General features: G+C 40.7%; 1 protein-coding gene across 13 annotated transcripts in view; it reads left to right on the top strand.

The window, feature by feature from the left end:
* The window catches only part of SHLD2 (shieldin complex subunit 2), an 87258-nt gene that overhangs the window by 4794 nt on the left and 55286 nt on the right, over window positions 1-27178 (top strand). For 4 of the 13 annotated variants that reach the window (XM_038008946.2, XM_038008942.2, XM_038008947.2 and 1 more), the window contains exon 2: window positions 18267-18389. The exons of 2 other annotated variants lie outside the window; for them this stretch is intronic. Coding sequence is in view for 3 of the 11 variants with exons in the window: in XM_073019001.1 (XP_072875102.1) it covers window positions 18587-18740 (154 nt within the window). In the remaining 8 variants the exon portion in view is untranslated. 7 more of the 13 variants (XM_073019001.1, XM_073019002.1, XM_073018999.1 and 4 more) reach the window with 6 other exon arrangements.

Below are 27178 nucleotides of genomic sequence, written 5' to 3'. Positions count from 1 at the left end.
CATTTTTAAGTCGGGTTGTCTTTTATTGAATTGTAAGAGTTTTTTAATATGTTCTAGATATAAGTTCCTTACCAGATATATCATTTGAAAATGTTTTCTTTCATTCTTTAGGTTATATTTTCCCATTTTTCTTAGTGACTTTGAAGCACAAGTTTTTAATTTTGACGAAGTCCAATTTATAAATGTTTTCTTTTGATACTTATGCTTTTGGTATCATATGTAAGAAATCATTGTCTAATTGGAGGTCATGAAGATTTACGCCTTTGTTTTCTTCTAAGAGTTTCATAGTTTTTGCTTTTACATTTAGGTTTTTATCCATTTTGTGTTACTTTTTGTACATAATGTGAGAAAAGGATCCAATTTCATCCTTTTGCACGTGGCTATCCAGTTTATTTGTTCAAAAGACTTTCTTTCCCATTGAATTGTCTTCACACTCTATGAAAAATAAATTGACCTACATGTGAAAGTTTATATCTGGATGCCAGTTCAGTTCATCCATATGTCTATCCTTATACCGGTACTACCTTGTCTTGATTACTTTAGCTTTTTTTTTGTTTGAAATGGGATCTCACTCTGTTGCCCAGGCTGGAGTGCAATGGCATGATCTTGAGTCACTGCAACCTCTGCCTTCTAGGTTAAAGCAATTCTCCTGCCTCAGCCTCCTGAGTAGCTGGGATTACAGGCGCGTGCCACTACGCCCAGCTAATTTTTGTATTTTCAGTAGAGATGGAGTTTTACCATGTTAGTCAGGCTGATCTTGAACTCCTGACCTCAGGTGATCTGCCCTCCTTGGCCTCCCAAAGTGCTGGGATTACAGGCGTGAGCCACCGTGCCGGACCAATTACTCTAGCTTTGTAGTAAATTTTGAAATTGGGAAATAGTAGTCTTCCAACTTTTTTTTTCCCCAAGATTGGTTATTCTATGTCCATATGAATTAGTGTCATGATATTAATTTCTGCACAGAAGTCAGCTGGAATTTTGAGGGGGATTATGTTGAATCTATAACTTGGGAATTAGTGCCATTTTAACAATATTACATCTTCTCATTCATTAACATGGGGTATCTTTCTGTATATGTAGGTCTTTTAAAACTTCTCTCAGGAATGTTTTATCACTGTCAGAGGATAAGTTTTGCACTTCTTAAAACCGAGTAAGCTAAGTTAGCAATTCCCAAAAATTATATGAGATGGTAACTCCCAAAATTCTGTAGCATAACAAGATTATTTCCTTAATGGCAAGCGTATTCTAGCCCCAGAATAATTTAGAATCAAGTATAGAATTTAAGAGAATCAAGGCTATAGCAGTAATACTTTGAGTCTATATACTTGTGTGTATTTGGCTTAAAAGTTTTAGGAGAATTGGCCTTTAAAAATTTAAGATATTTGTTATTTCAAAATAAAATGCGTAATCAACTAATAAAAAACAAGTTTTGTACTTTTTGTTGAATTTATTACTAAGTATTCTTTTTGATGCTATTGTAAAAAGAAATATTTATTTATTAAGAGATAGGGTCTTACTGTGTGGCCCAGGATGGCCTTGAACTCCTGGGCTTAAGACATGCTCTTGCCACAGCCTCCTGAGTAACTGAGATTACAGGTGTGCACCACCTCGCCTGGCTCAGAATGGTTTTCTTAACTTCATTTTCAGATTGTTCACCATGAGTATATAGAAATACAATAGTTTAAGCTGGGCATGGTGGCTCATGCCTGTAATCCTAGCACTTGGGAGGCTGAGGTTGGTGGATCACTTGAGGCCAGGAGTTTTAGATCAGCCTGGCCATCACAGAGAAACCCTGTCTTTACCAAAGTCACAACAAATTAATTAGCTGGGTGTGGTGGTGCATGCTTGCAATCCCAGCTACTGGGGAGGCTGAGGCACGAGAATTACCTGAACCCAGGAGGTGAAGGTTGTAGTGAACCCAGATCGTTCCACTGCACTCCAGCCTGGGCGACAGAATGATTTTTGTATGCTTCAACTTTGCTGGACCACTTGGGCCCAGGAGTAAAAAAAAGAAAAGAAAACAAAATTATCACAATTATTAAATTCTTTCTAAGCCCAAACTTGAAACTTATACACAAATAGGTAAAGTAGTCCCGAGACCAAAAGATTTGAGAACTGTTCTTTGTAATAGGTTATCTATTTTCCTCTTAGAAAAACCTTTTCCTAATGAATGTCAGTTAATCTGCATGGCTGGTTTGGGTAAGTCTTCATTTTCTTGCATTGCTGAGTAACAGTCAACAAAGGTTTATCAACTCTTGCTTAAGGATTCCTTTCATGTTGTGAGTAAACATGAAAAATGTAGGATCTTATCCTTTTAAGCTATCATGCAAGAAACATATGAGGTCTCTTAAAAATTAACTGTGCTGGCCGGGCGTGGTGGTTCACGCTTGTAATCCTAGCACTTTGGGAGGCTGAGGCAGGTGGATCACCTGAGGTCAGGAGTTCAAGACCAGCCTGGCCAACATGGTGAAACCCTCTCTCTACAAAAATACAGAAATTAGCCGAACATGATGGCGGGTGCTTGTAATCCCAGCTACTCGGGAGGCTGAGGCAGGAGAATCGCTTGAACCCAGGAGGCGGAGGTTGCAGTGAGCTGAGATGGCGCCACTGCATTCTAGCTTGGGTGACAAGAGCGAGATTCTGTCTCAAAAAAAAGAAAAAAAAAAAAAATTAACTGTGCTTATAAATGGGAGCTAAATTAGGAAAAAAATGAAAAGTAAAAAGAAAATCAAAATTTAAAAATCAAAAGATATATTAACAAATTAACTGTACTAAGGTAGGATTCTTTTTTTTTTTGCAAGACAGAGTCTTGCTCTGTTGCCCAGGCTGGAGAGGAGTGGCACAATCTAGGCTCACTGCAAACTCCACTTCCCAGGTTCAAGCGATTCTCCTGCCTCAGCTTCCCGAGTAGCTGGGATTACAGGTGCTTGCCACCACGCCCAGCTAATTTTTGTACTTTTAGTAGAGATGGGGTTTCACCATGTTGGCCAGGCTGGTCTTGAACTCCTGACCTTGTGATTCGCCTGCCTCAGCTTCCCAGTGTCGGGATTACAGGTGTGAGCCACCACACCCGGCCACTAAGATAGGATTCTGATCTCACCTGTATGTTATTTATTATGCCTCTCTTTATCTTCATTTTAAAATAGAGATTGGGTTTTTTGTTTTCTTTATATATAAAGAATGGCACATTCAGTTATTCATCATTCAAGATGCCTTGCCATTCAGCTCTGTTTAATGATGTGGACCACCCTCTAGAAAAAAAATCTTTATCCTTTCTTGAGCATTTTGTTTTTGAAACTTTCAGATCAATTGTAATTTAAGTACAATTGGTGTTAGAGGATAATAAGAAAGGAAGTGTAAGGTAAAAATTGGGACACATCTGTAATGCTGTTAAAAACAGACATAACTGAAAAATACACCAGAGAAGCAAAAAGTACCTTCTCCTTGACCATTCTAGAGGTGTTGCAGAAGAAACAGACTTTATGGGTGAAGCATATATGTGAGTATAATTACGTTGCGCTTGCTTCTTAATGAAAGACATGTCAGTGAAGGACTAGGCACAAGGTAGAGATGCTGATAACGTTGACTCAGCTCAGAAAATTGGACCTGAAGTAAGCAGATAGAGATTCCTTAGGATGCTTTGACCCTCAAGTAGCAATATCCAAATAAAAATGGCTTAAAGGAAAGCCATAAACCAAGATAACATTATCTAACAAGAAGCCTGAAGGCAGGACTTTTCCATTGTCAGTCCAAGCGCTCAATGATACCATCAGATACCTACTCTGCTCTTCTCTCTGTTACAGTTCAGCAAGTTTGTGATATCTTTCGTAAGGGTTGTAAGATGGCTTTAGCAGTTCCAGGGGTCATATGCAGCCATAACTAAGTTCTTTGGTGAAATAGCAGTTTCCTCCTGTGCATATCCCCGTATTAGTGAAGAAACCTTTTCTAAAGGCCTGCCAACTACCTTCAGCTCTCTTAGACCCCAATAGCTAGGATTGGGTTGGTTATATGCCACGCCTTGCCTGTAAGGGAGGCTGCAAGGAAGCCTTACTGGTACTTTGGCCTCTGAAGTACAGGCAGGCTGTGCCAGCCAGGAAGAAAGGTAGAAAAGAAATAATTGGGTTTTTTCATTTGTTTGTTTGTTTTGAGATGGAGTCTTGCTCTTGTTGCCCAGGCTGGAATGCAATGGTGGGATCTCGGCTCACTGGAACCTCTGCTTGCTGGGTTCAAGCGATTCTCCTGCCTCAGCCTCCCCAGTACCTGGGATTACAGGCACCCGCCCCCACGGCCGACTAATTTTTTGTGTTTTTAGTAGAGATGGGGTTTCACCATGTTGACCAGGCTGGTCTTGAACTCCTGACCTCAGGTGATTCACCTGCCTCGGCCTCCCAAAATGTTGGGATTATAGGCGTGAGCCACTGTTCCTGGCCAGAAGGAATAATTGTTAGACAACTCACAGTGTCTGCCATATTTGCCACAGAAATTAACTGACTTGCTCTCTGCTGTCTTACTGTGATAATATATTTTTTTAACGCAGTTTACAGGAGGGGGGAACATTCTTAAATATGGCACTGGGAATTATGTTATTTGCAGTTTTATACTGTATACAGTAAACAGTCTTCAAATTCTAGTTCTTCTTGAGATCTTAAAAAATGATAACATTTTTAAAATTATGCCTTCTATTTTTTGAACAGCTTTTTACTATTGACAACTTGTAAGGAAATCATTTTCATGTTGTCGTGTTTACTCTCTTACTAGACAGGAAGACAGAACAGAAATCCATCCTCAACTTCTGGGGAAAATCTGAGGATTATAATGAAATATCAGGTGCTTAAATGATTTCAACAGACTTTCGGATGAAGTTGCCATTAGCAACTTGTTATCATCAATGTAACACACATAGGCAAGTGGATTAAAATAAGAGGGCTAAACTGACCTTTATGTTGAAATTAGAAGTTTCGTTGTCCTATAGGCAGAAATGACAGTTTCATTGGATTCTCTGTTATAGTAATATATCATCAGAAGGATAGCTTGGGATGAGACTATTTTGAAGTTACATGGGGTGGATATTCAAAGTGCCCTTTACGTAGTTACTGTCCTCCACAGTTCCCCCATTAAATATGGAATCCTTGTGATTGCATTCTTGGAGGGCCATCAAAAACCAGTGAAGCACAGAGAGACAATTTTTTTCTATAGATATCAATCTAAAGCAGTAATTGGCAAAAAAAAAAAAAAAAAGATTTTAAATGTAGGATAAAGGCCGGGTGCAGTGGCTCATGCCTGTATTCCCAGCACTTTGGGAGGCTGAGGCAGGTGGATCACCAGAGGTCAGAAGTTCAAGACTAGTCTGGCCAAGATGGTGAAACCCCATCTCTACTAAAAGTACAAAAACTTAACTGGACATGGTAGCGTGCCCTTGTAATCCCATCTACTAGGGAGGCTGAGGCAGGAGAATTGCTTGAACCTAGGAGGCAGAGGTTGCAGTGAGCCGAGATCTTGCAACTGCATTCCAGCCTGGGCACAAGAGGGAAACTCCATCTCAAAAAAGAAAAAAGAGAAAAAAGAAAAAAAGAAAATAATATGGTACTGTGCTATGGGATAACAGGGAATACCTACTTTATATTGGGTGTTCAGAGAAGACCTTGAAAAGAAGAAACATTTAAACTGAAATTAAAGGCTGAGTTGAAGCAACCTATTAAAGAGCTATGGGAAAGGCATCCTAAGTGAAGGAAATGGTGTGTAGAAAAACTGTGATACAGAAAAGACCTCGACATGTTTTAGGAATGGACAGAATCCAGTGTGACTGTGGTTGTTCTAGTGGAGAATGTTGTGATTTTGGACAGGTGGATAAGCGTCAGATCATATAGGCAAGTGCTTTACATTTTACCGTTTGTGTAGTGGAAAACCCAATTGGAAGTATAGTAGGCATAAATTGTATAGACTATATACTTAAATATACAAAGATGTAATTTTCTTTTTTTTTTTTTTGGAGGCAGTCTCACTCTGTCACCAGGCTGGAGTGCAGTGGCGCAATCTTGGTCACTGAAACCTCTGCCTCCTGAGTTCAAGCAATTCTCATGCCTCAACCTTCCAAGTAGCTGGAATTGCAGGTGCATGTCATCACACCTGGCTAATTTTTGTTTTTTGCTTTTTTGATATGGAGTTTCGCTCTTGTCCAGAGTGCAATGGTGCGATCTCGGCTCACCGCAACCTTCGCCCCCCAGGTTCAAGCCATTCTTCTGCCTCAGCCTCCCGAGTAGCTGGGATTACAGGCATGCGTCACCACACCAGACTAATTTTGTGTTTTTAATAGAGGCGAGGTTTCTCCATGTTGGTCAGGCTGGTCTCGAACTCCCGACCTCAGGTGATCCGCCCGCCTTGGCCTCCCAAAGTGCTAGGATTACAGGCATGAGCCACTGCGTTCGGCCTGATTTTTGTATTTTTTATTGGAGACGGGATTTTGCTATGTTGGCCAGGCTGGTCTCGAACCCCTAACCTCAAGTGATCCACTGCCCCTTGGCCTCCCAAAGTGCTGGGATTACAGGCTTGAGCCACCGTGCCCGGCCTAGAGATGAGGTCTTACTATGTTGCTCAGGCTGGTCTCCAAGTTCTGGGCTCAAGTGACCCTCCCACCCTGACCTCTTAAAGTACTGGGATAACAGGGATAACAGGTGTGAGCCATTGTGCTTGGCCAACTTTATTTCTAAATAACTAAAATTTCCTTAGCTCTGTTTCTACTAGTTAATAGAGAACAATCCTACTAAACAATCTTGCCACTTTAGGATAAAAAGTCAGTAGCTTCTGGTTTAACTAAATTAATTGCATGTTAATCTAAACCCTTCTAAATACTTTGTCCTTTGGATAAGTATTCAGTTTCCTCACTTAGCCCACCCCTTCCCTTTTTTTTCCCTATGGTAGATGGTATCGGTAGAGAAATCTTATAATTTTTCCTGGCATTAAGGGAGAGTCATATTATCTTTGTGCCATCCTCTGTCCTTCTGAGCCATTGCGAATGACTGGCTTCGTCTTGAATGGGATTGTCTGCTTCCGCCACTTCTGCGAATGATGTCCCTGCTACTACTGTAGCCCCTGGGGAACACATCTGTGCATGCTGGGTCCTCCTTAATCCCAGGCTCTTTTGGGTATACTGGCCCAATGGAGAGTGCTGATATGCTTGAGACTCTTATAAAGCAGCTTTTCAGGAATATGGTTTGGGCATGTCATTGGCTATTATGCCTTTAGCAAGGCATGATATTGTATTAGGTGCAAGGTTTTGCTAAATGGCTACAGTCCCTGGACCATAACTTGGGAAAGGGAAAGACAATTATTTCCCATTCTGGGTCTCTCCCCACAAACACTGGAGATTTTTCTTACCCTTCCACAAATAAGATTTTTTTTTTTTTTTTTTTTGAGACAGTTTCATTCTTGTTGCTCAGGCTGGAGTGCAATGACTCGATCTTGGCTTATGGCAGCTTCTGCCTCCTAGATTCAAGCGATTCTCCTGCCTCAACCTCCCGAGTAGCTAGGATTACAGGCGCTTCTACTGTGCCTGGCTAATTTTTTGTATTTTGGTAGAGACAGGATTTTGCCATGTTGCCAGGCTGGTCTCGAACTCCTGGCCTCAGGTGATCCACCCTCCCCAGCCTCCCCAAGTGCTGGGATTATAGGCGTGAGCCACCTCACCTGGCCCCTCAAATAAGATTTAGCTTCAGATAGGACAGGAGGTAAAAATTCTGAATTTACATCCACTCTTTCTTTTAACTTTTTTTTTTCTTTGAACTCTTCCCCCAAGTTTTTATGTCATCTTGATCAGTGTGAGAGAACTGTACTTATGTCATCACCTGCCTTTCCTCTGTGCTGAAATTTACACAACAAACTGTACCATGAAAGTTTTCTTGGTTTGGTTGGTGATAGTTAAAATCACAGTTTTAGAGATTGAAAAGCTGTCTTGGCCGGATGCAGTGGTATGGTTCTGAGGGTTAATTTTTATATACACACATATAAACATACACACACATATTTGAGTTCAAAATGTATGTTACTACATTTTACAAAGGAATAAGTAATTTCAGAGATTCTCTATCAATATTAAATCCTGGCTGGGTGCAGAGGCTCATGCCTATAATCCTAGCACTTTGGGAGGCTGGCACAGTTAAGATGACTTGAGCCCAGAAGTTTGAGACCAGCCTAGGCAACGTAGTGAGACCCTGTCTCTACAAAAAATACAAAAATTAGCTGAGCATGGTGACACACGCCTGTAGTCCCAGCTACTCAGGAGGCTGAGGTGGGAGGATCACATGAGCCCAGGAGGTTGAGACTACATACGATTCTACCACTGCACTCCAGCCTGGGCAACAAGAGAGAGACCCTGTCCCTCAAAAAGAAAGAAAGAAAGAAAGAAAAAATAAATAAGAAGCTCTCTTTTGGCCAGGCACAATGGCTCATGCGTGTAATCCCAGCACCTTGGGAGGCTGAGGCGGGCAGATGACAAGGTCAGGAGTTCAAGACTAGCCTGGCCAACAGGGAAACCCCATCTCTACTCAAAATACAAAAAATTAGCTGGAAGTGGTGGCAGGTGTCTGTACACCAGCTACTCGGGAGGCTGAGGCAGGAGAATCACTTGAACCCGGGAGACGGAGGTTGCAGTGAGCTGAGATCATGCCATTGCACCCCAGCCTGGGTGAAAAAAGGCTCTCTTTTCTCTTAAGCCTCTAGATCTTATAATTGAAATTCTTAGCTTTCAAGAATTATGATTTTAATGGATCAAAGACCTAAATATAAGAACTGAAACTATAAAATACTTAGAAGAAAATATAGGTTTAAATATTCATGAACTTGGATTAGGCAGGTTTCTTAAATATGACTCCAAAGGTGCAAAAGAACAAATAGATAAATTGGACTTTATTAAAATTAAATTTTTTTTTTTTTTTGGTGAGATGGAGTCTTGCTCTGTTGCCCAGACTGGAGTCAGTGGCGCCATCTTGGCTCGCTGCAACCTCCGCTTCCCGGCTTCAAGCGATTCTCCTGCCTCAGCCTCCTGAGTAGCTGGGACTACAGGCATGCGCCACCACGCCTGGCTAATTTTTGTATTATTAGAAGAGACAGGGTTTCACCATATTGGCCACGCTGGTCTGGAACTCCTGACCATGTGATCTGCCCACCTTGGCCTCCCAAAGTGCTGGGATTACAGGCGTGAGCCACCACGCCTGGTCCTTAAAATTAAAATTTTTTTTTTAAGTTTTTATTTTTTTGAGACAGGGTCTCACCATGTTGCCCAGGCTGGAGTACAGTGGTGCCATCATGGCTCACTGTAGTTTCAACCTCCCTAGACTCAATCTGTCCTCCTACCTCAACCTTCTGAGTAGCTGGGACTACAGGCATGTGCCACCACATCCCACTAAGTTTTGTAATTTTTGTATTATAGAAATGGGGCCCAGGCACAGTGCTCACTCCTGTAATCCCAACACTTTGGGAGGCTGAGGTAGACGGATCACTTGAGGTCAGGAGATCAAGACCATCCTGGCTAACACAGTGAAACCCCGTCTCTACTGAAAATACAAAAAAATTAGCTGAGTGTGGTGGCGGGCCTCTGTAGTCCCAGCTACTCGGGAGGCTGAGGCAGGAGAATGGTGTGAACCCAGGAGGCAGCGGTTGCAGTGAGTGGAGATCGCACCACTGCACTCCAGCCTGGGCGAGAGAGTGAGACTCCGTCTCAAAAAAAAAAAAAAAAAAAAAGGCAAAGAATTTGAAGAGAGATTTCTCCAAAGAAAATGTGTGGATGGCCAAATAAACACATGAAAGGGTGTTCAACATCATTATTCATTAGGGAGATGCAAATAAAAATCACAGTGAGGCCAGGTGTGGTGGCTCATTGCCTATAATCCCAGCACTTTGAGAGGCTGAGGCAGGAATATCACTTGAACCCACAAGTTAGAGACCAGCCTGGGCAACATAGGGAGATAGGCGTGGTGGTTCATGCCTGTAGTTCCAGCTATTCGAGAAGCTGTGGTGGGAGGATCTGCTTGAGCCTGTGTCGTTGAGGCTGCAGTGAGCCGTGATGGTGCCACTGCACTCCAGCCTGGGCAACAGAGCAAGACCCTGTCTCTTAAATAATAATGATAATAATAATAATAGAAATACAAATTCACACCCACTAGAATGACTATAATAACTTAAAAAATCTCAAAAAACCAAACCAAAACAAAACACACACACACAAAACAAAACCCCAACAACTGTTGATGAGGATGTGGAGAAATGGGAACAATTATAGGGTTCCTTACTGATAGGAATGTAAAATGGTACAGATGCTATGGGAAATAGTCTGGCAGTTCCTCAAAAAGTTAAATGTACAGTTGCCATATGACAGCAGTTCCATTCCTAGGTCATCCCAAGAGAAATGACAATATATATCCATGCAAATACTTGTACATGAGTGTTAATAGCAACAATATTCATAATTGTAAAAGAGTGGTAACAATCTAAATGTAGATCAGCTGGTAAATGGATAAACAATATGTGGTCTGGCCGGGCGTGGTGGTTCACACCTGTAATCCCAGCACTTTGGGAGGCTGAGGCAGATGGATCACCTGAGGTCAGAAGTTCAAGACCAGCCTGACCAACATGGAGAAACCCCATCTCTACTAAAAATACAAAATTAACTGAACATGGTGGCGTATGCGTGTAATTCCAGCTACTTGGGAGGCTGAGGCAGGAGAATCGCTTGTACCGGGGAGGCAGAGGTTGGGGTGAGCTGAGATCACGCCATTGCACTCCAGCCTGGGCAACAGGAGCAAAACTTTTGTCTCAAAAAAACAAAACAAAAACAGAAACCAATATGTGGTCCATCCATACAATGGAGTATTATTCAGCCATAAAAAGGAATGAAGTACAGATTCATGCTGCAACATAGATAAACCTTAAAAACATGATGCTGAGTGAAAGAAGTCACAAAAGATCGCATATTGTATGATCCCACTTATATGAAATGTTCAGAACAGGAAATCCATAGAGATAGAAAAGAGATAAATGGTTTCTAGGAGATGGGGAGGGAGGCAATTAGGAGTGACTGTTAATAGATATGGGGTTCCTTTTAGGTAATAGAAATGTTCTGGAATTAGTGTAGATGGTTGCAAATGTGAATACACTAAAAACTACTGAATTGTATACATTGAAATGGTAAATTGTATGCTATGTGAATTTTATCTCAATTTAAAAAAAATTATAGGCCAAGTGCAGTGACTCAAGCCTGTAATCCCAGGCTTTGGGAGGCCAAGGCGGGCAGATCATTTGAGGCCAGGAGTTCGAGACCAGCCTGGCCAACATGACGAAAACCCGTCTCTACTAAAAAAACAAAAATTGGCTGGGTGTGGTGGTACATGCCTGTAATCCCAGCCACTGGGGAGGCTGAGGCATGAGAATTATTTGAATCCAGAAGGTGGAGCTTGCAGTGAGCCAAAATCACATCACTGCCCTCCAGCCTGGTCAACAGAACGAGACTGTCTCGAAAAAAAAAGATAAATTATGGTATTTACTTTGGAATTAAATAATTAGTAACCTTTAGTAAGGTTTAGTAAAGGTTTAGTAACCTTTAGTTAACCCAGTTAACTTCTGTGTCTTATATTTGTCTTTGTACTGAAGTAGTTGAATGCCACTGACCCATAGAATGAGTTGCCAGAGAACTGGGGCAACATTCTCTTTGTGGGAAAGAGAATATTCTGTTATTACCTTAAAATTAGTTTCCCTCCGAGTATGAAACATATCAATCGAAGGGCTTTAAATAGTGAGTGATGTGTTTCAATTTATAGTTATATTATATTTATACTTGATCTTAGCCAAAAGGCTGAGAAGCGATTTTATATTATATTTATAAAGATCCCTTTAGCTTTCTTCTGGAGACTGGATTGGTAGGGACAAGGTGACATTGGTGAACTTGGTTAGAAAACCAGTCAAGCCCGTGTGCAATGGCTCACGCCTATAATCCCAGCACTTTAATAACTACTGGAGTTATTAAAGCCAGAAACAAAGAGTCATACATGACTACTTACCTCTTCTCACCTCTCATATCAAACTATCTCCACAATATATTATGTCTATTCAATTATCTTCAACTCACTACCATGTCAAAATATAGCTATTGTTATTTCTTCCCTAGAGTACTGACTGGTTTTTTTGTTTGCTTTTTTTTTGAGACGGAGTCTCGCTCTGTCACCCAGGCTGGAGTGCAGTGGTGCGATCTTGGCTCACTGCAACCTCCGCCTCTGGGGTCAAGTGATTCTCCTGCCTCAGCCTCCAGAGTAGCTGGTATTATAGGCACGGGCCACCATGCCTGGCTAATTTTTGTATTTTTAGTAGAGACAGGGGTTTCACCATGCTGGCCAGGCTGGTCTCGAACTCCTGACCTCAGGTGATCCACCTGCCTGCCTCAGCCTCCCAAAGTGTTTGGATTACAGGCGTGAGCCACTGTGTCCGGCATAAGTCATATTTAAAACAATGGGAATGGGTAGGAACACCTAGGGATAGAGTGTGGGAAATAGAATAGGGCCCAGAATACAGCTATGCCAAAGTTCACAGGTACAGGTTAGATAGTGGAGGATAAGGAGTGGGTCAGTTCTGTTGAGAATGCCCTGAAAGTTTGAACAATGATAAGCACGTCCATTTTAACATAATGAGGTAGTGGTGACATTGTAAAAGGAGTTTCATTGTAGTGGTGGTCAAATTGTCATGGGTTAAAACGTGAATTGATAGTTAAAAGTGAAAAGATAGTTTTCTGAAAGTTTTACTTGGAAGAGAACAAAAAAAATTGAGACTAGATAGTTTGAGGAGGATGAAAGGTCAAGAATTCTAAGCTAGTGATACAAATTTCGTCAACATCAATGAATAGGTAATGTAAACACATTAATCCTGGGATGGATGTGAGAAGAGCAAAGAAAGGAGCCCTGGGGAAATATCAGCTCTAAAGGTTGAGTAGAGAAGGAACCAGTGATCTGAGAGTTAGAAGGAGGAGTAGGAATTATCATAGAAACTTTAAGCTTCTTGAGGGCTTGTGACTGTATGTGTCATGTTGATCATTTTATCTGAAGTTCTTATCAACAAAGTAGCTTTCGGTAAATATTTATTAAACGAAGACATAAATTTTAAGAGCCATCTGCAATGTCAAATGTAACCCACAGTTGAATGAATATGAGGACAGGGAAGTGTCCCTTGACTTTGGTGTTAAGCAGCTGATTGCCACCTTCTGTAGAACAGCTTCAGTGGAGTCTCCATGATACAGATAAATGCCAGGTTGCTGAGGACTAAGCATGGAAAGTTGTTGAGAGTGGACAGTAACTACAGATATTCTTGTCAGAAAGCTTTGCTCTTTTTGAAGCTTTGCTCATAGAGAGATATGAGATAGTAGGTAGAGGGGCAGGCTGTGTCTGGATGAGAGAGACTTCAGCATGTTTATATGCTAAATGGAAAAAGGAAGAAGGAAGGGAGAAGTTGAAGATATAGAAGAAAGGTGTGTGTGATTGATTATACATTGTCTTTGAGGTTAGAGGGAATGGAGTGAAGATACTGGATTGCACTACAGATGAGAATACAGTTTCCACTGAAGTAGGAGTATAGGAACAATGGATGGTGCAGATGGGGAAGTGTTTGATTGGCAAGTGAGAATTTGGGACATCAACACTTGACTTTTTTCAGTGAAGTGGGGATAAGGTTATCCACTGAGATTATAGTGGGGAGGAGATGATGATTGTAGGGGACTGTTTGAGGAGAAAAGGAGAATTTCAAGAAAGCCTCTGAGGGAAGTGAGAGGGCAAGCTGAGTGGGAATACTTAGAAAAAATGGAATCATGGGTTTTTCACGGCTGTCGTATATATATTTGTATGAATGATTTCCTTCTTCTCTCAGGGCTCAGTAACCTGGGTGAGCACACAATTGAACAGTTGGATTGATCTTGGCCTGGGTTTTATGTGTCGGGGTGACAGGGTAAGGAGGCAAGAGATTTCAGTAGTGAGAGTGTTTGAAGTGGTGGGCCATTGAGTCTAGGCTGAATAGGGAACAAATGAAACCAGAAGGTGGCTGCTGGGAAATAAAGTGGTTGGTGTTCAAGACTGGATAGTGGAATTGAAGATTGAACGGGAGGAGCAGTTGCTGGTTATGACAGAATACAGGATTCAGCTATGGCGTGGGTTTATGAAGTAGAGACAACGTTCCCAAGTCTTTAGTGAACATCAGAGAGTGTCATCTATTAGAACTTTAGCTCCAGTCGGGCAAGGTGGCTCATGCCTGTAATCCCAGCACTTTGGGAGGCCGAGGTGGGCGGATTACCTGAGGTCAAGAGTTTGAGACCAGCCTGACCAACACTGAGAAACCCAGTCTCTCTTAAAAATACAAAATTAGCTGGGCGTGGTGGCGCTTGCCTGTAATCCCAGCTACTTGGGAGGCTGAGGCAGGAGAATCACTTGAACATGGGAGGTGGAAGGTTTTGGTGAGCTGAGATTGCGCCTTTGCACTCCAGCCTGGGCAACAAGAGTGAAACTCCATCTCAAAAAAAAAAAAAAAAAAGAAAAGAAAGAACTTTATCTCAAAGGCAGGTGGTAGCAGATAAGAGGTAGGGAAAATTTGGTGAAGAAAAATTCAATTTTTAAAAACGTTTTAGGCTGGGCATGGTGGCTCATGCCTATAATGCCAGAACTTCGGGAGGCCGAGATGGGCAGATGGCATGAGCCCAGGAGTTTGAAACCAGCCTGGGCAACATGGCAAAACCTTGTTTCTACAAAAAATTAGTCAGGTATGGTGGCTTGCACCTGTAGTCCCAGCTACTTGAAAGGCTGAGGTGGGAGGATCGCTTGAGCCCAGGAAGTTGAGGCTGCAATGAGCTGTGATTGTGCCATTGCACTCCAACCTGGGCAACAGAGGGAGACCCTGTCACAAAAAACCCAAAAAAACAAAAAACAACATTTTATTTTGGTGATGGAATTCTCTATTGTTTTGAAGAGTTTTGTTTGTTTTAAAGACATTAACCAGTTTTCTCGAGGGATATTCTATGAAAAAGTGGGTTCCATTACCCAGTAAGTTTGAGAAACTGCAAACTCTATCCCCTTGGTAATTCACAACGAACATCAACTTAGATTAATAAAGGCTCTGGGAAATGATGTTACTATTAATGATTTAACATTTATTGAGCACTGTCTAAGGCTCTGTTCTAAGGCTCCCACATGCATTACTGTTTCCAGTCTCTACAGCAACTCTGTCTCATTTAAGTCACATGGCTAAGCTAGAATGGAAGAGCTGGGATTCAAACCCAGAAAGACTTGCCCCATAGGGCTCTCAAGCCTATAACCAGTATGGAAACAGGCTTAACATTAAATCCAGCATTTCCCCTTCTTGTTTGGTTATGGAATCTTATTATCTTTTAGTATTTATAGAGAGATTAGTCAGTTGTCCACTGCATGGACCCTGTGAAGTGTTGCCTGAGTCAGTTTACACTGGTGACTGCAGTCTTTTAAATAACATTGTTTTAGACTATAACTAGTTTTTTCTAACTTGGTTCTCTGTTGATAATACTTAAATGCTATATTTATTTTTCTGTTTGAGAGCCTTGTATTTTGACTTCAAGGCATTTTATGTTCCCTTTCACAATGACCTTCCCAGGAATCAAAGATATTGTCACCACCACACATTACATTTGAGATACTAAAACAGTTTATAATCCAAATAGCTATTTCACTTTCCTTTCTCCGGTCTAAGATTATCTTGTTGTAATTTGTTTTGTAAATTTAGAGACGGTCTTGCTATGTTGTCCAGGCCAGTCTCAAACTCCTGAGTAGCTGAAAATATAGGCATGTGTCACCTCAACCAGTTTATTGTAAAATGTTAATATTTAGAGATCTTGGAGATCATCCATCTTTTAACATTATTTATTTAGTTTTGCAGGTAAAGAAAATGACAGCTGTGTAGTGCTGTGGAAATTATAGTAATTCATATCCAAGCTTGAATGTCAGCTCCGCCTCTTTACTATAGCTGTGGCCTTAGAAAAGCTACTTCATTTCTTGAAACTTGTATCTTCCTCTAAAAAGATGAGGATAATATCTTGCAGAGTGGCTATGAAAATTAAATAAGACAGTTCATACAGTATCTGGCACGTGGAAAGTTCTCAATGTTGATTACCCATTTTTTTCCACTTAAGGAAATAGTCTCAATCCTATACCATGAATGAATTATGAAAATAGTTGGAGAGGAAACAACACTTTTAAATGTGAACTGTCTCAGTCTTGTGCTGACATCAGCTACATTTCTGGTAAAGTGATGATGTCATGATACAGGTTGTATTGAGAGTTAAAACCAGTTTCCTTCTGGCTTTCCAACTGAATAATAAGCAAAACCTGCCTGGGCAAACATAGACCTATTTATTGGCTCACTTATTATTAATGTTAAACTAGATTTGGTGCTGACATCTCCTGTTCTTGTTTTAAAATTTCACTGTTGTCATTTAAAATCTGACAGACCTTCAGAAGCTTCATAGATTGCTTAATGGTTTAAATCATCTCTAGAACATGGGAAGTATCTTTTCCAAAGTGGTTTTCTCCATCTGTCAGTATGTTCAAAATCATGTATATAGGACAGAATTGCTTATATTTTCACATTTACTACTGGATGCCTGTTTGGTTTTCATAGCAATCAACTTTTGGAGTTTATGGGCAGCACTTAACGTATATATGTAACCTAAGCATGGATAATTATTTAAAATAAGATTATTGAAAGAAAAATCTATAGGAATTTTTCAGTTTCACAAAACTCCCTAAGCAAAGAAAAAATAGGTTGTTTTGAGCTGTATGTGATGGGATTTCTAATATTCTATTCAAAATGCCCTCTAGTAAGCACTAGTAATATGTATTAATGAGCTGAATTTGATTTCCAATTCCAACCCTGTCACTTGCAACTTCTGTAACCTTGAAGGCTTCTCTACGTTTCAGTTTCTTCATATGTAAAAGAGATTACCAATATTTCCCTCCCAAGGTTGCTGTAACAGTGAAATGTCAAGGTTTTTAATATAGCCAGTACAGTCTGTGGCACATAGTAGGCACATAACCATTGCTTGTTTCTTCCAGACATCTCACTGCATTTTTCAGTAATATTCTTTTCAAGTATGTTCTTCTTTCTCATTCCTTAACATTTAGAAGCTGTATTCAAGAGAGAATATTAATGTTTGCCAAGTAAACTGAAAATATTTCCTTTGCAGCCCACACTTGAGTGTTTTAGGCCGGGCACGGTGGCTCATGCCTGTAATCCCAGCACTTTGGGAGGCTGAGGCGGGCAGATCACATGAGGTCAGGAGTTTGAGACCAGCCTCAACATGGAAAAACCCCATCTCTACTAAAAATACAAAATTAGCCGGGCATGGTGGTGCATGCCTGTAATCCCAGCTACTTGGGAGACTGAGGCAGGAGAATTGCTTGAATCCAGGAGGTAAAGGCTGTGGTGAGCCAAGATCGTGTCATTGCCCTCCAACCTGGACAACAAGAGTGAAACTCCATCTCAAAAAAAAAAAAAAAAGTGTTTTAGCAAAAAATGATTTTATGTGTGATATACCTTGGTTTAAATCCTGGCTTTTTAGTTTTAATTTTTTATTTTTTGAGACAGGCCTTGCTCTGTGGCCCAGGCTGGGGTGCAGTGATGTGATCTCTGCTCACTGCAACCTCCGCCTCCCAGGCTCAGGTGATTCTCCCACCTCAGCCACCTGAGTAGCTAGGACTAGAGGTGTGCTCCACTATGCCTGGCTAATTTTTCTATTTTTGGTAGAGACAGAGTTTCACCATGTTGCCCAGGCTGGTCTCAAACTCCTGGGCTTAAGCAGTCCACCAGCTTTGGCCTCACAGTGTTGGGATTACAGATGCGAGCCACTGAGCCCAGCCTGAATCCTGGCTTTTGAATGTACTAGTATGGTGACCTTAGGCAAGTTACTTAACCTATCCGTAAAGTATTATGAGGCTAAAGTGAGTAATGATATGTAGAAAACATCTAGTTCATTGTCTGGTTTGTATATTCCCAAATAAATGTTATTATTTTAAATGGAAACTGTTGTTTAATTTAATAATTCATATAATTCATGGCTTTTGAGAGCCTGCTCTACTCAAAACCCATTAAGAGCAGGCGGGAACATTGTGAATGAATGTTGGGCATATTATTTTGCAAGTGACTGAATTTGGCCTTGCCTATAATCAGGTTCAGCAAAAGTGATATTTTCTTTCTTTCTTTTTTTTTTCAAATTGAGACAGAGTCTCGCCCTGATGGCCAGACTGGAGTGCAGTGGCGTGATCTCAGCTCACTGCATCCTCCGCCTCCTAGGTTCAAGTGATTCTTCCACCTCAGCCTCCCCTCCCAAGGAGCTGGCATCACAGGTACATGTCACCATGCCTGGCTGATTTTGTATTTTTAATAGAAATGGGGTTTCACCATGTTGGTCAGGCTGGTCTTGAACTCCTGACCTCCAGTGATCTGCCTGCCTTGGTTTCCCAAAGTTCTGGGATTATAGGCATGAGCCACTGCACCTGGCCAAAAGTGGTATTTTCTGTTGCATTTGAGGTAAAAGAAATTGATGGGCTTGTTATTGCATTTGGTGTGGCTTTTTTTTTTTTCTTGTTGTGTTTCTCCACTGACTGTCAAAACAAACAAACAAACAAACAAAAAATGCTACATTCATGAGTGCCACGAGAGAGATTCCCGATTCTCGAGTGCTACAAGAGACCAAGGTACGTTTTGGTATCTAAAAAGTTTTTCATCTTCTGCTGATCTTGTTTATTAGAAATAAATATGTTACTCTCCTGTATTAAAATTTAACACAATATTGGCAAGCTAAATTTAATCAAATATTCTGCCCATTTTAAAATTCACTTCTTAGCCTGTCCATCCTTCCTTATTTTGTTGTTGTTGTTCGATTTTGTTTTGTTGTATGCTTCTAGCAGCCTGAAGCCATGGTTTTTAGTTTCTGTCTATGGTGATAAGTGGAAAGGAGGGATGAGGAAGGGGCTTTACTGGCCCAACCAGAAATAGAAACTAAGAACCCAGGACTATATTCTCTCCCTTGGACACCCAACACTATATAAAATTGATTCCTGCCCAGGCAGACTAAGAAGCATGGAAAGCTGGTGCTAAGAGTGTTATGAGAATTCCTAATAAATAGAAAAGCTCAAGGATTGACATTATAGAAAAAGGTTTCATTTTGAAATGTTTATAATGTACTTATCAAGTTAATAATAAGGTGTTTTATTTTTTGTTTGTTTATTTTTTTCTTTGAGATGGAGTCTCACTCTGTCGCCCAGGCTGGAGTGCAGTGGCTCGATCTCGGCTCACTGTAAGCTCCACCTCCCGGGTTTACGCCATTCTCCTGCCTCAGCCTCCTGATTATCTGGCACTACAGGTACCTGCCACCATGCCCAGCTAATTTTTTTTTTTTTTTTTTTAGTAGGGACAGGGTTTCACCGTGTTAGCCAGGATGGTCTTGATCTCCTGACCTCGTGATCCACCCACCTTGGCCTCCCAAAGTGCTGGGATTACAGGCATGAGCCACTGCATCTGACCTTTTTTTTGTATTTTTAGTAGAGACGGAGTTTCACCATGTTGGCTAGGCTGGTCTCGAACTCCTGACCTCAAGGCCTGCCTCGGCCTCCCAAAATGCTGGGATTACAGGCATGAGTCCCAATAAGGTTTTTAACGGGATACCAAAATAATCAACATTTATTTTAGAAGGTGACTTTCTTCGATGAGATGTCAATGTCTACTTTCTGTTATGTAGTGTTATTTAGTGTTTCTTTTTTCTTTTTCTTCTACGTCTGGGTCTCTGTCACCCAGGCTGAAGTACAGTGGTGTGATCTCGGGTCACTGCAACCTCCGCCTCCCAGGCTCAAACAATTCTGTCACCTCAGCCTCCAGGGTAGCTGGAACTACAGGTGTGCATGCCTCACTAAGTTTTGCATTTTTAGTAGTTGTTGGTCAGGCTGGTGTACTGTTTCTTTTATTGATTGAGATCTATATTTACATTGCATAAAAATCTCAGCTGCATTAAGTACGTTCACATTGTTATGCAACCATCACTATTATCTAGTTCCAGAACTTTGCTCTCACCCTAATAGAGCTTGTATATATGTCCCCACCAAATCTCATGTTGAATTGTAATTCCCAGTGTTTGAGGTGGGGTCTGGTGGGAGGTGTTTGGGTCATGGGGCAGATCCCTCATGGCATGATGTTGTCCTCGCATTAGTGAGTTAGTTCTCACGATCTCCTTACTCCATCCACCTACTTCTCCTAAAATTTTGAAATATGCTTGGAATTGAAAGTGTTTAGTTTGGTTTGAGGATAGTTATCTAAAAGTCACATACAGGGCTCCTGCTTTGCCCTTCCTTAGTGAATTTCCTATTTTATTACACAGTTTGCTAATACAGAGGACTTGAGTTTTGTTATTTCCATGAAAACATTATTGAATCAAAATTTAAATAGAGATGCGTAGTTCAGGGAAGGGGAGTGGTTTTATAACATGAATCTTGGATTTGAAATGGACTTAAAGCAAATGAATAAAAATTGTTTCATTAATTATAATGTCTGAAATAGTTCATGTTTTTGTGAATAAAAATTGATATAAAGTTTAAAGTGACAGAAGTAGATAATTGTATGTACAATTTCTTGGATGTAAAATAACATTTTTGAAAACTATTATACAATGACCTCACATACAGTGACTCACTTAATCTATGTGAGGCTATACACAGTGGCTCATGCCTGTAATCTCAGTACTTTGGGAGGCTGAGGCAGGTGATTGCTTGAGCCCAGGGGCTTAAGACCAGCCTGGGAAACATGGTGAGATCCTGTCTCTACGAAAAATACAAAAATGAGCTGGGCATGGTGAGGTGCACCTTTGGTCCCAACTACTTGGGATGCTGAGGCAAGAGGATCACTGGAGCCCAGGAGGTTGAGGCTGCAGTGAGCTGTGGTGTACCACTGCATTGCAGCCTGGGTGACAGAATAAGACCCTATCTCAAAAAAAAAAAAAAAAAGAAAAAAGTCTGTGGAAGACACCACGTTAATTGTGTTGGGTGGTTTAGAGATGTTTCTCTCTCCTTCACTGATGACACTGTGTCTCTGCTCCTGTAGCTCACTGGTGATTATCAACTCATCCTCTTACATTTGTTTTAACATATATTTACACACCCTTTGTAAATTTGCATAAGATAAAGTCATTGTAGTTTAAAAAAAAATTGTTTTTTTTTTTTTGAGACAGAATCTTGCTCCATTGACTAGGCTGAGTGCAATGACATCATCATTCATTAGTTAAATAAAAATAGCAGCCATCAACATTTTACCTGTTTTTTTTTTTTTTTTTTTTTTTTTGCAGTTTCTATACTACTTCTAGTTAGTACAGAAGGTTATCAACTGCAAACTTAATGCTATGGCCAAAAAACCAAAATCAAAAAAGTCATTAAGACTCAATATTCAGACAATAATCTTGATTAAAACCCAGTGTTTCTCAGCTGGGTACGGTAGCTTATACCTGTAATCCCAGCACTTTGGGAGGCCAAGGTAGGAAGACTGCTTGAGCCTAGGAGTTCAAAACCAGCCTGGGTGACATAGCAAAACTCTATCCCTACAAAAAATTTTGAAAATTAGCCAGGCATGGTGGTGTGCACCTGTAGTCCCAACTACTTGGGAGGCTGGTTTGGGAGGATCACATGAGCCCAGGAGGTCAAGGCTGCAGTGAGCCATGATTGTGCCAATGTACTCCAGCCTGGATGACAAAGCAAGGCTGCCTCAGAAATAAGCAACAACAAAAGAAACCAATATTCCTCTGGCTCGAATGCAGCTACCTATATTTAGATATTCCCAGAGCGAAGTTGACAAAGTTATCCAACACAATAACAGAAATTATTTTAGGTACCAAAAAAATTGCAAAATTTACTGAGAATTATTATTATTATTATTATTATTATTATTATTATTATTATTTTTGAGAAAGAGTCTCACTCTTGTAGCCCAGGCTGGAGTGCAGTGGTGTGATCTCGGCTCATTGCAACCTCCGCCTCCCGAGTTCAAGCAATTCTCCTGCCTCAGCCTCCCGAGTAGTTGGGATTACAGGCACCCATCGCCATGCCCAGCTAATTTTTGTATTTTTATTTTTATTATTTATTTATTTATTTTTCAAATGGAGTTTCACTCTTCTTACCCAGGCTGGAGTGCAATGGCGCGTTCTTGGCTCACTGCAACCTCCACCTCTTGAATTTAAGCAATTCTCCTCCCTCAGCCTCCCCAGTAGCTGGGATTACAGGCACCCACCACCACGCCTGGCTCATTTTTTTGTATTTTTAGTAGAGACAGGGTTTCACCCTGTTGGCCAGGCTGGTCTTGAACTCCTGACCTCAGGTGATCTGCCGCCTTGGCCTCCCAGAGTGCTAGGATTACAGACATGAGCCACCGCACCCAGCCAGTTACTGAGAATTGTAAGTTAAAATTACAGAATTTAGTAGACAATGTATTCAGTGTCCACAATGATACTGATATCTTAAAACCTGAGAAATTTACCTAACAAAAGAAGTCCCTTAATTTTACATTACTCTAAAAAAGCAATTTGATCTCTTTAATATGAATACAGATTAAAGGAATAAAGATTAATTTATCCTACAGAGCCAGAGTTCACTTCAAGCTTTAAGAAATAACTGATAATCGTCCAAACATAAAGTTCAGGACTGACACCTTAAATGAGATATGAGTTTCATCTAGCATCAGAAATTACTCCAAAGGCATTATTTCTCTTAAGCACCCCTTCTGCTTTGAAATTCAATACTGCCAATGAAACCAATTAATTTAATTTCTTTGTAATGACTTCATAGGACAGGCACGGTGACTCACACCTGAAATCCTAACACTTTGGGAGGCCGAGGCAGGAGGATCACCTGAACCCAGGAGTTTGAGACCAGCCTGCCAACATAGTGAGACCCTGTCTCTACAAAAAATAAAAAATGAGCTGGGCATGGTGGCATGCACCTAGTAGTTTCAGCTACTCAGGAGGCTGAGGCAGGAGGATCAACTGAACCTAGGAGGTTGAGGTTGCAGTGAGCCACGATGATGTCATTGCACTCAGCCTAGTGCACTCAGACCATTGTTGAAGGGCTCAGTGGTCCTTTAACCCTTCGATGCTGTTTTGGAAGGTTAACTTGCCAAAGGTCACATAGTTGACAAATGATGAACCTGAGATTAACACTAAGATCTGATTCCAGAGTAGTCTTTCTTAACTATATTGCTTTATGCGGAGTTCTGCAATTGATATCTAGACAGAAAATCTCTAGCAAGGGAAAAAACTAATTTTTAATTAATTTTAATTTTTTAGCGTTTTGCTTCTTATATTGTTTTACTTTGTGAGCCACCGTGCCCAACTGGTTTCTTTTAAAAGACTAGTTAGCTTGTGCTTTAGGCCTCTTGGTTAATCTGAGGTATTTAATTAATATTTTTGAAATCCTAAGATTTACTGTGTCACTTCTGTAATATCTAAATTTTTCCTTCTTATTTCTGTTCTCTTTTTACAGTCCTTTCTATTATGTCTAATCATCAAAACATTGTTCTTATTTTCTACTGCAGTCTAATTTTTAGTGTTATGCTGTTTCCAGATGCCATTTGGATCATTTTCAAAAAAAGCTGAGTAATAATTAACAAGTAATGAATATTGTTCTTTTTACCATTCATTAAGAACAATTGCTAATTGTCTTATTCTATTGTGAAGAATATCTGTAATTCCTGTTTAGAACCTGGGTTGATAGTAAGATATGAGAAAGCAGTAAGTGTGCACAAAACGATTTCGCTGGAAAAAGTATGATAAAGAATAATAAGTTTTCTAAGGACAGAATGGAACTGATCACACAGGTTCTTTTTTTTTAAGCTTCAAAACTTCTTATCTCCCATAAAAGTACTTTTTCTTTTATAATATGCAACAATAATTTTCTATTTAGTTAATTAGTTTTAAAGCAAATTTAAACTTATAGTTTATAAAGAATCATATTTGCTCCCTATCATTGTTTTATAGCTGGGGCTATACTGACAAATAAGAAAAATAAAATTCCTGCCCTTGTGGAGGAGATAGTTAAACAATGAGACAAATACATTTCAGATGGGAATGAGGGCAATGGAAGAAAAGTAAAGCAGGATAAAAGCATGAAGGGTGACTGGGATCTGTTCAATCTTTAGATAGTGTAATACGGGAAACTGCTTTGAAAAGGTGACTTTTGAGCAGAGACCTTAATGTACTGAGGGAGTGAACCTTTCAATGTCTGGGGAAAGAATTTGGCTTCCTCTTCAGATGTACAAAATTACAAGATACTGCCATTCTTGTACTTGAAAACCTATAAAAGCCAGATAAGAAGTATGGTTTCTAAAAACCCATCGAAGAGCTGAGGATACAAGGGAACCTAAATGAACCAAACTCCAGAAATTAATCAAACTTTCATAGTAGAGAAGAAACTCGTGGTTGCTCTAGGATGGAATAACCAAAGGAATAGGAATCTACCATACATGAGGGGAAAGGAGAAACCAGCCACATTTTTTTTTTTTTTTTTTTTTTTTTTTTTTGAGATGGAGTTTTGCTCTTGTTGCCCAGGCTGGAGTGCAGTGGTGCAATCTTGGCTCACCACAACCTCTGCCTCCCAGGTTCAAGCAATTTTCCTGCCTCAGCCTCCCGAGTAGCTAGGATTACAAGCGTGCGCCACCACGCCCGGCTAATTTTGTATTTTTAGTAGTAACGTAACCATGTTGGTTAGGCTGGTTTGGAACTCCCGACCTCAGGTGATCTGCCTGCCTTAGCCTCCCAAAGTGCTGGGATTACAGGCATGAGCCACCATGCCTAGCCACATTTTTTTAAATCAGATTTTTAATGGCCACGTATGGGCTGGTATGACGGGTTAGGATCCTGAGAAGCCCTTGCAACTCTTGCACCAAAGAGCAAGTATACACCCACGCTCCAGCTCCTACCCTCAGATGTTCACTGAATGTTCAGGAGTAGTAAGCCAAAAGCCTGGGCCAGTGACGGACTGGCATAGATACTACCTGAGGCATTTGAACCTCTCCCAAGTATAGGGCAACCACCCTCAGAAGGCAGGATTGCTGAGAGAAGTCCAGCAGAGGCACTCCAGGCTTTCAGTTCTGGAATGCTGCAGGCAGGGGAAGAGCTGGAGGTAACTCTAACCCCACACTCTGGCAGTCCATGTTTTCAGCTATCAAGGACTGGGGACAGGGCAGAAGAGGTGAGTGAAACTGCTCTAATTCATTTCAGGCCTTCACAGAATGTAAGGAAGCTGCCCTCCAGAAGGCTGACTGGGGAGGAGGAGCAGGGCTGCGTGAGGGCACTTGAGCTTCAGAAAGCGAGGTGTGCGACTGGAGAGCAAGGAGAATCTAGCAAACCAAACTCTGACCGTTGTGCTTAACGCAGAGATAGAGCTCCTACAGTTATTTTTTTTCTTTCTTTTTTAAAATATAAACTTGAATTTTTGAAATAGTTTCAGATTTAAAGAAAAATTGCCAAGATAGTATAGAGAGTTCCCATAAATCCTGCCTCTAGTTTTTTCCTATTTTTAATACCTAATCAGTATGGTATATTTGTTATAATTAATCAACTAATACTGATATATTTTCATTAACTAATTATTACTGATATAATTCCATACTTTATTTACCTAATGTTTTGAGATCTCATTTAGTTGTCACATCTCCTTAGGGTCCTCTTGGCTGTGGCAGTTTCTTAGACTTGAGTTTCTCATCTCTTGTTTTTGATGACTTTGACAGTTTTGAGGAGTATTGTTCAGGTATTTTGTAGAATGTCCTTCTATTGGTGTCTGTTTGGTATTTTTATCATTGTTACAATGAGGTTTTGTCTTTTTGGGACGAAGAACATGCAGGTTAAGTACAATTTTCTTTCCTTTTTTTGAGACAGTGTCTCACTCTGTCACCCAGGCTGGAGTGCAGTGGTATGATGACAGCTCACTGCAGCCTTGAACTCCTGGGCTCAAGTGATCCTCCCTCCTCAGCTTCCTGAGTAGCTGCGACTACAGATGCATGCCACCACACCTGGCTAATTTTTTTTTTTTTTTTTTTTTTAATAGAGACAGAGTCTCACTGTATTGCCTAGGCTGGTCTTGAACTTCTGGGCTCTTGCAATCCTCCCACTTCAGCCTCCCAAGTAGTTGGGACTACAGACATGTGCCACTATGCCTAGCAGTACCATTTTCATCACATTATATTAAGGGAACATACTGTCAATATGACTAATCAGTGTTGATATTGACCTTGATCATCTGGTTGAGGTAGTGTTTGTGTATTTCTTTTTCTTTTTTTTGAGATGGAGTCTCGCTCTGTCGCCCAGGCTGGATTGCAGTGGCACGATCTCGGCTCACTGCAAGCTCCGCCTCCCGGGTTCATGCCTTTCTCCTACCTCAGCCTCCTGAGTAGCTGGGACTACAGGTGCCCACCACCATGCCCAGCTAATTTTTGCTATTTTTAGTAGAGATGGGGTTTCACCATGTTAGACAGGATGGTCTCAATCTCCTGACCTCGTAATCCGCCCACCTTGGCCTCCCAAAGTGCTGGGATTACAGGCGTGAGCCACCGCTCCCGGCAGTGTTTGTGTATTTCTTTACTACAAAGTTACTCTTTTTTCTCCTCTGTTTACATACTGTACTCTTTGGAAAGAAGTTACACATGCGCAGCCTACACTTAAGGCATGGAGAGTTATGATACCCCTCCTCAAGGGCAAAGTATCTATATAAATTATTTAGATTTCTTCTGCATAGGAGATTTGTCTCTTCTTCATTTATGTATCCATTCAATGTTTTAAACATTAGTATGGACTTATGGATATTTTATACCTTGGGTTAAAAATCTTATTATTGCTTTATTTATTTTATTGGTCAAGTTGTTCCAGCTTTGGCCACTGGGAGCTCTTTCAATTGATATGACTTTTTGATATACCACTGTGAGTGTATGTGTGTGTACGTGTGTTTGCACTTTCTCACTTTCTGGCACTACAAGATGCTCTAGTATATTTAGAGACTAAAGCATATAGTATATGCTTTAGTATATGCTTTATCTAGTATATTTTTCTGTCTCAATCCTAGAATTAACCATTTCTCCATGGAGCCTTGGTTCCTTTTACTGGAGAATG

This window comes from Chlorocebus sabaeus, chromosome 9 (assembly GCF_047675955.1).
Source record: "Chlorocebus sabaeus isolate Y175 chromosome 9, mChlSab1.0.hap1, whole genome shotgun sequence".
Taxonomy (NCBI): Eukaryota; Metazoa; Chordata; class Mammalia; order Primates; family Cercopithecidae; genus Chlorocebus; species Chlorocebus sabaeus.
Note: the sequence above shows the minus strand (reverse complement) of the source record. Positions and strands in the feature narration are given on the sequence as shown.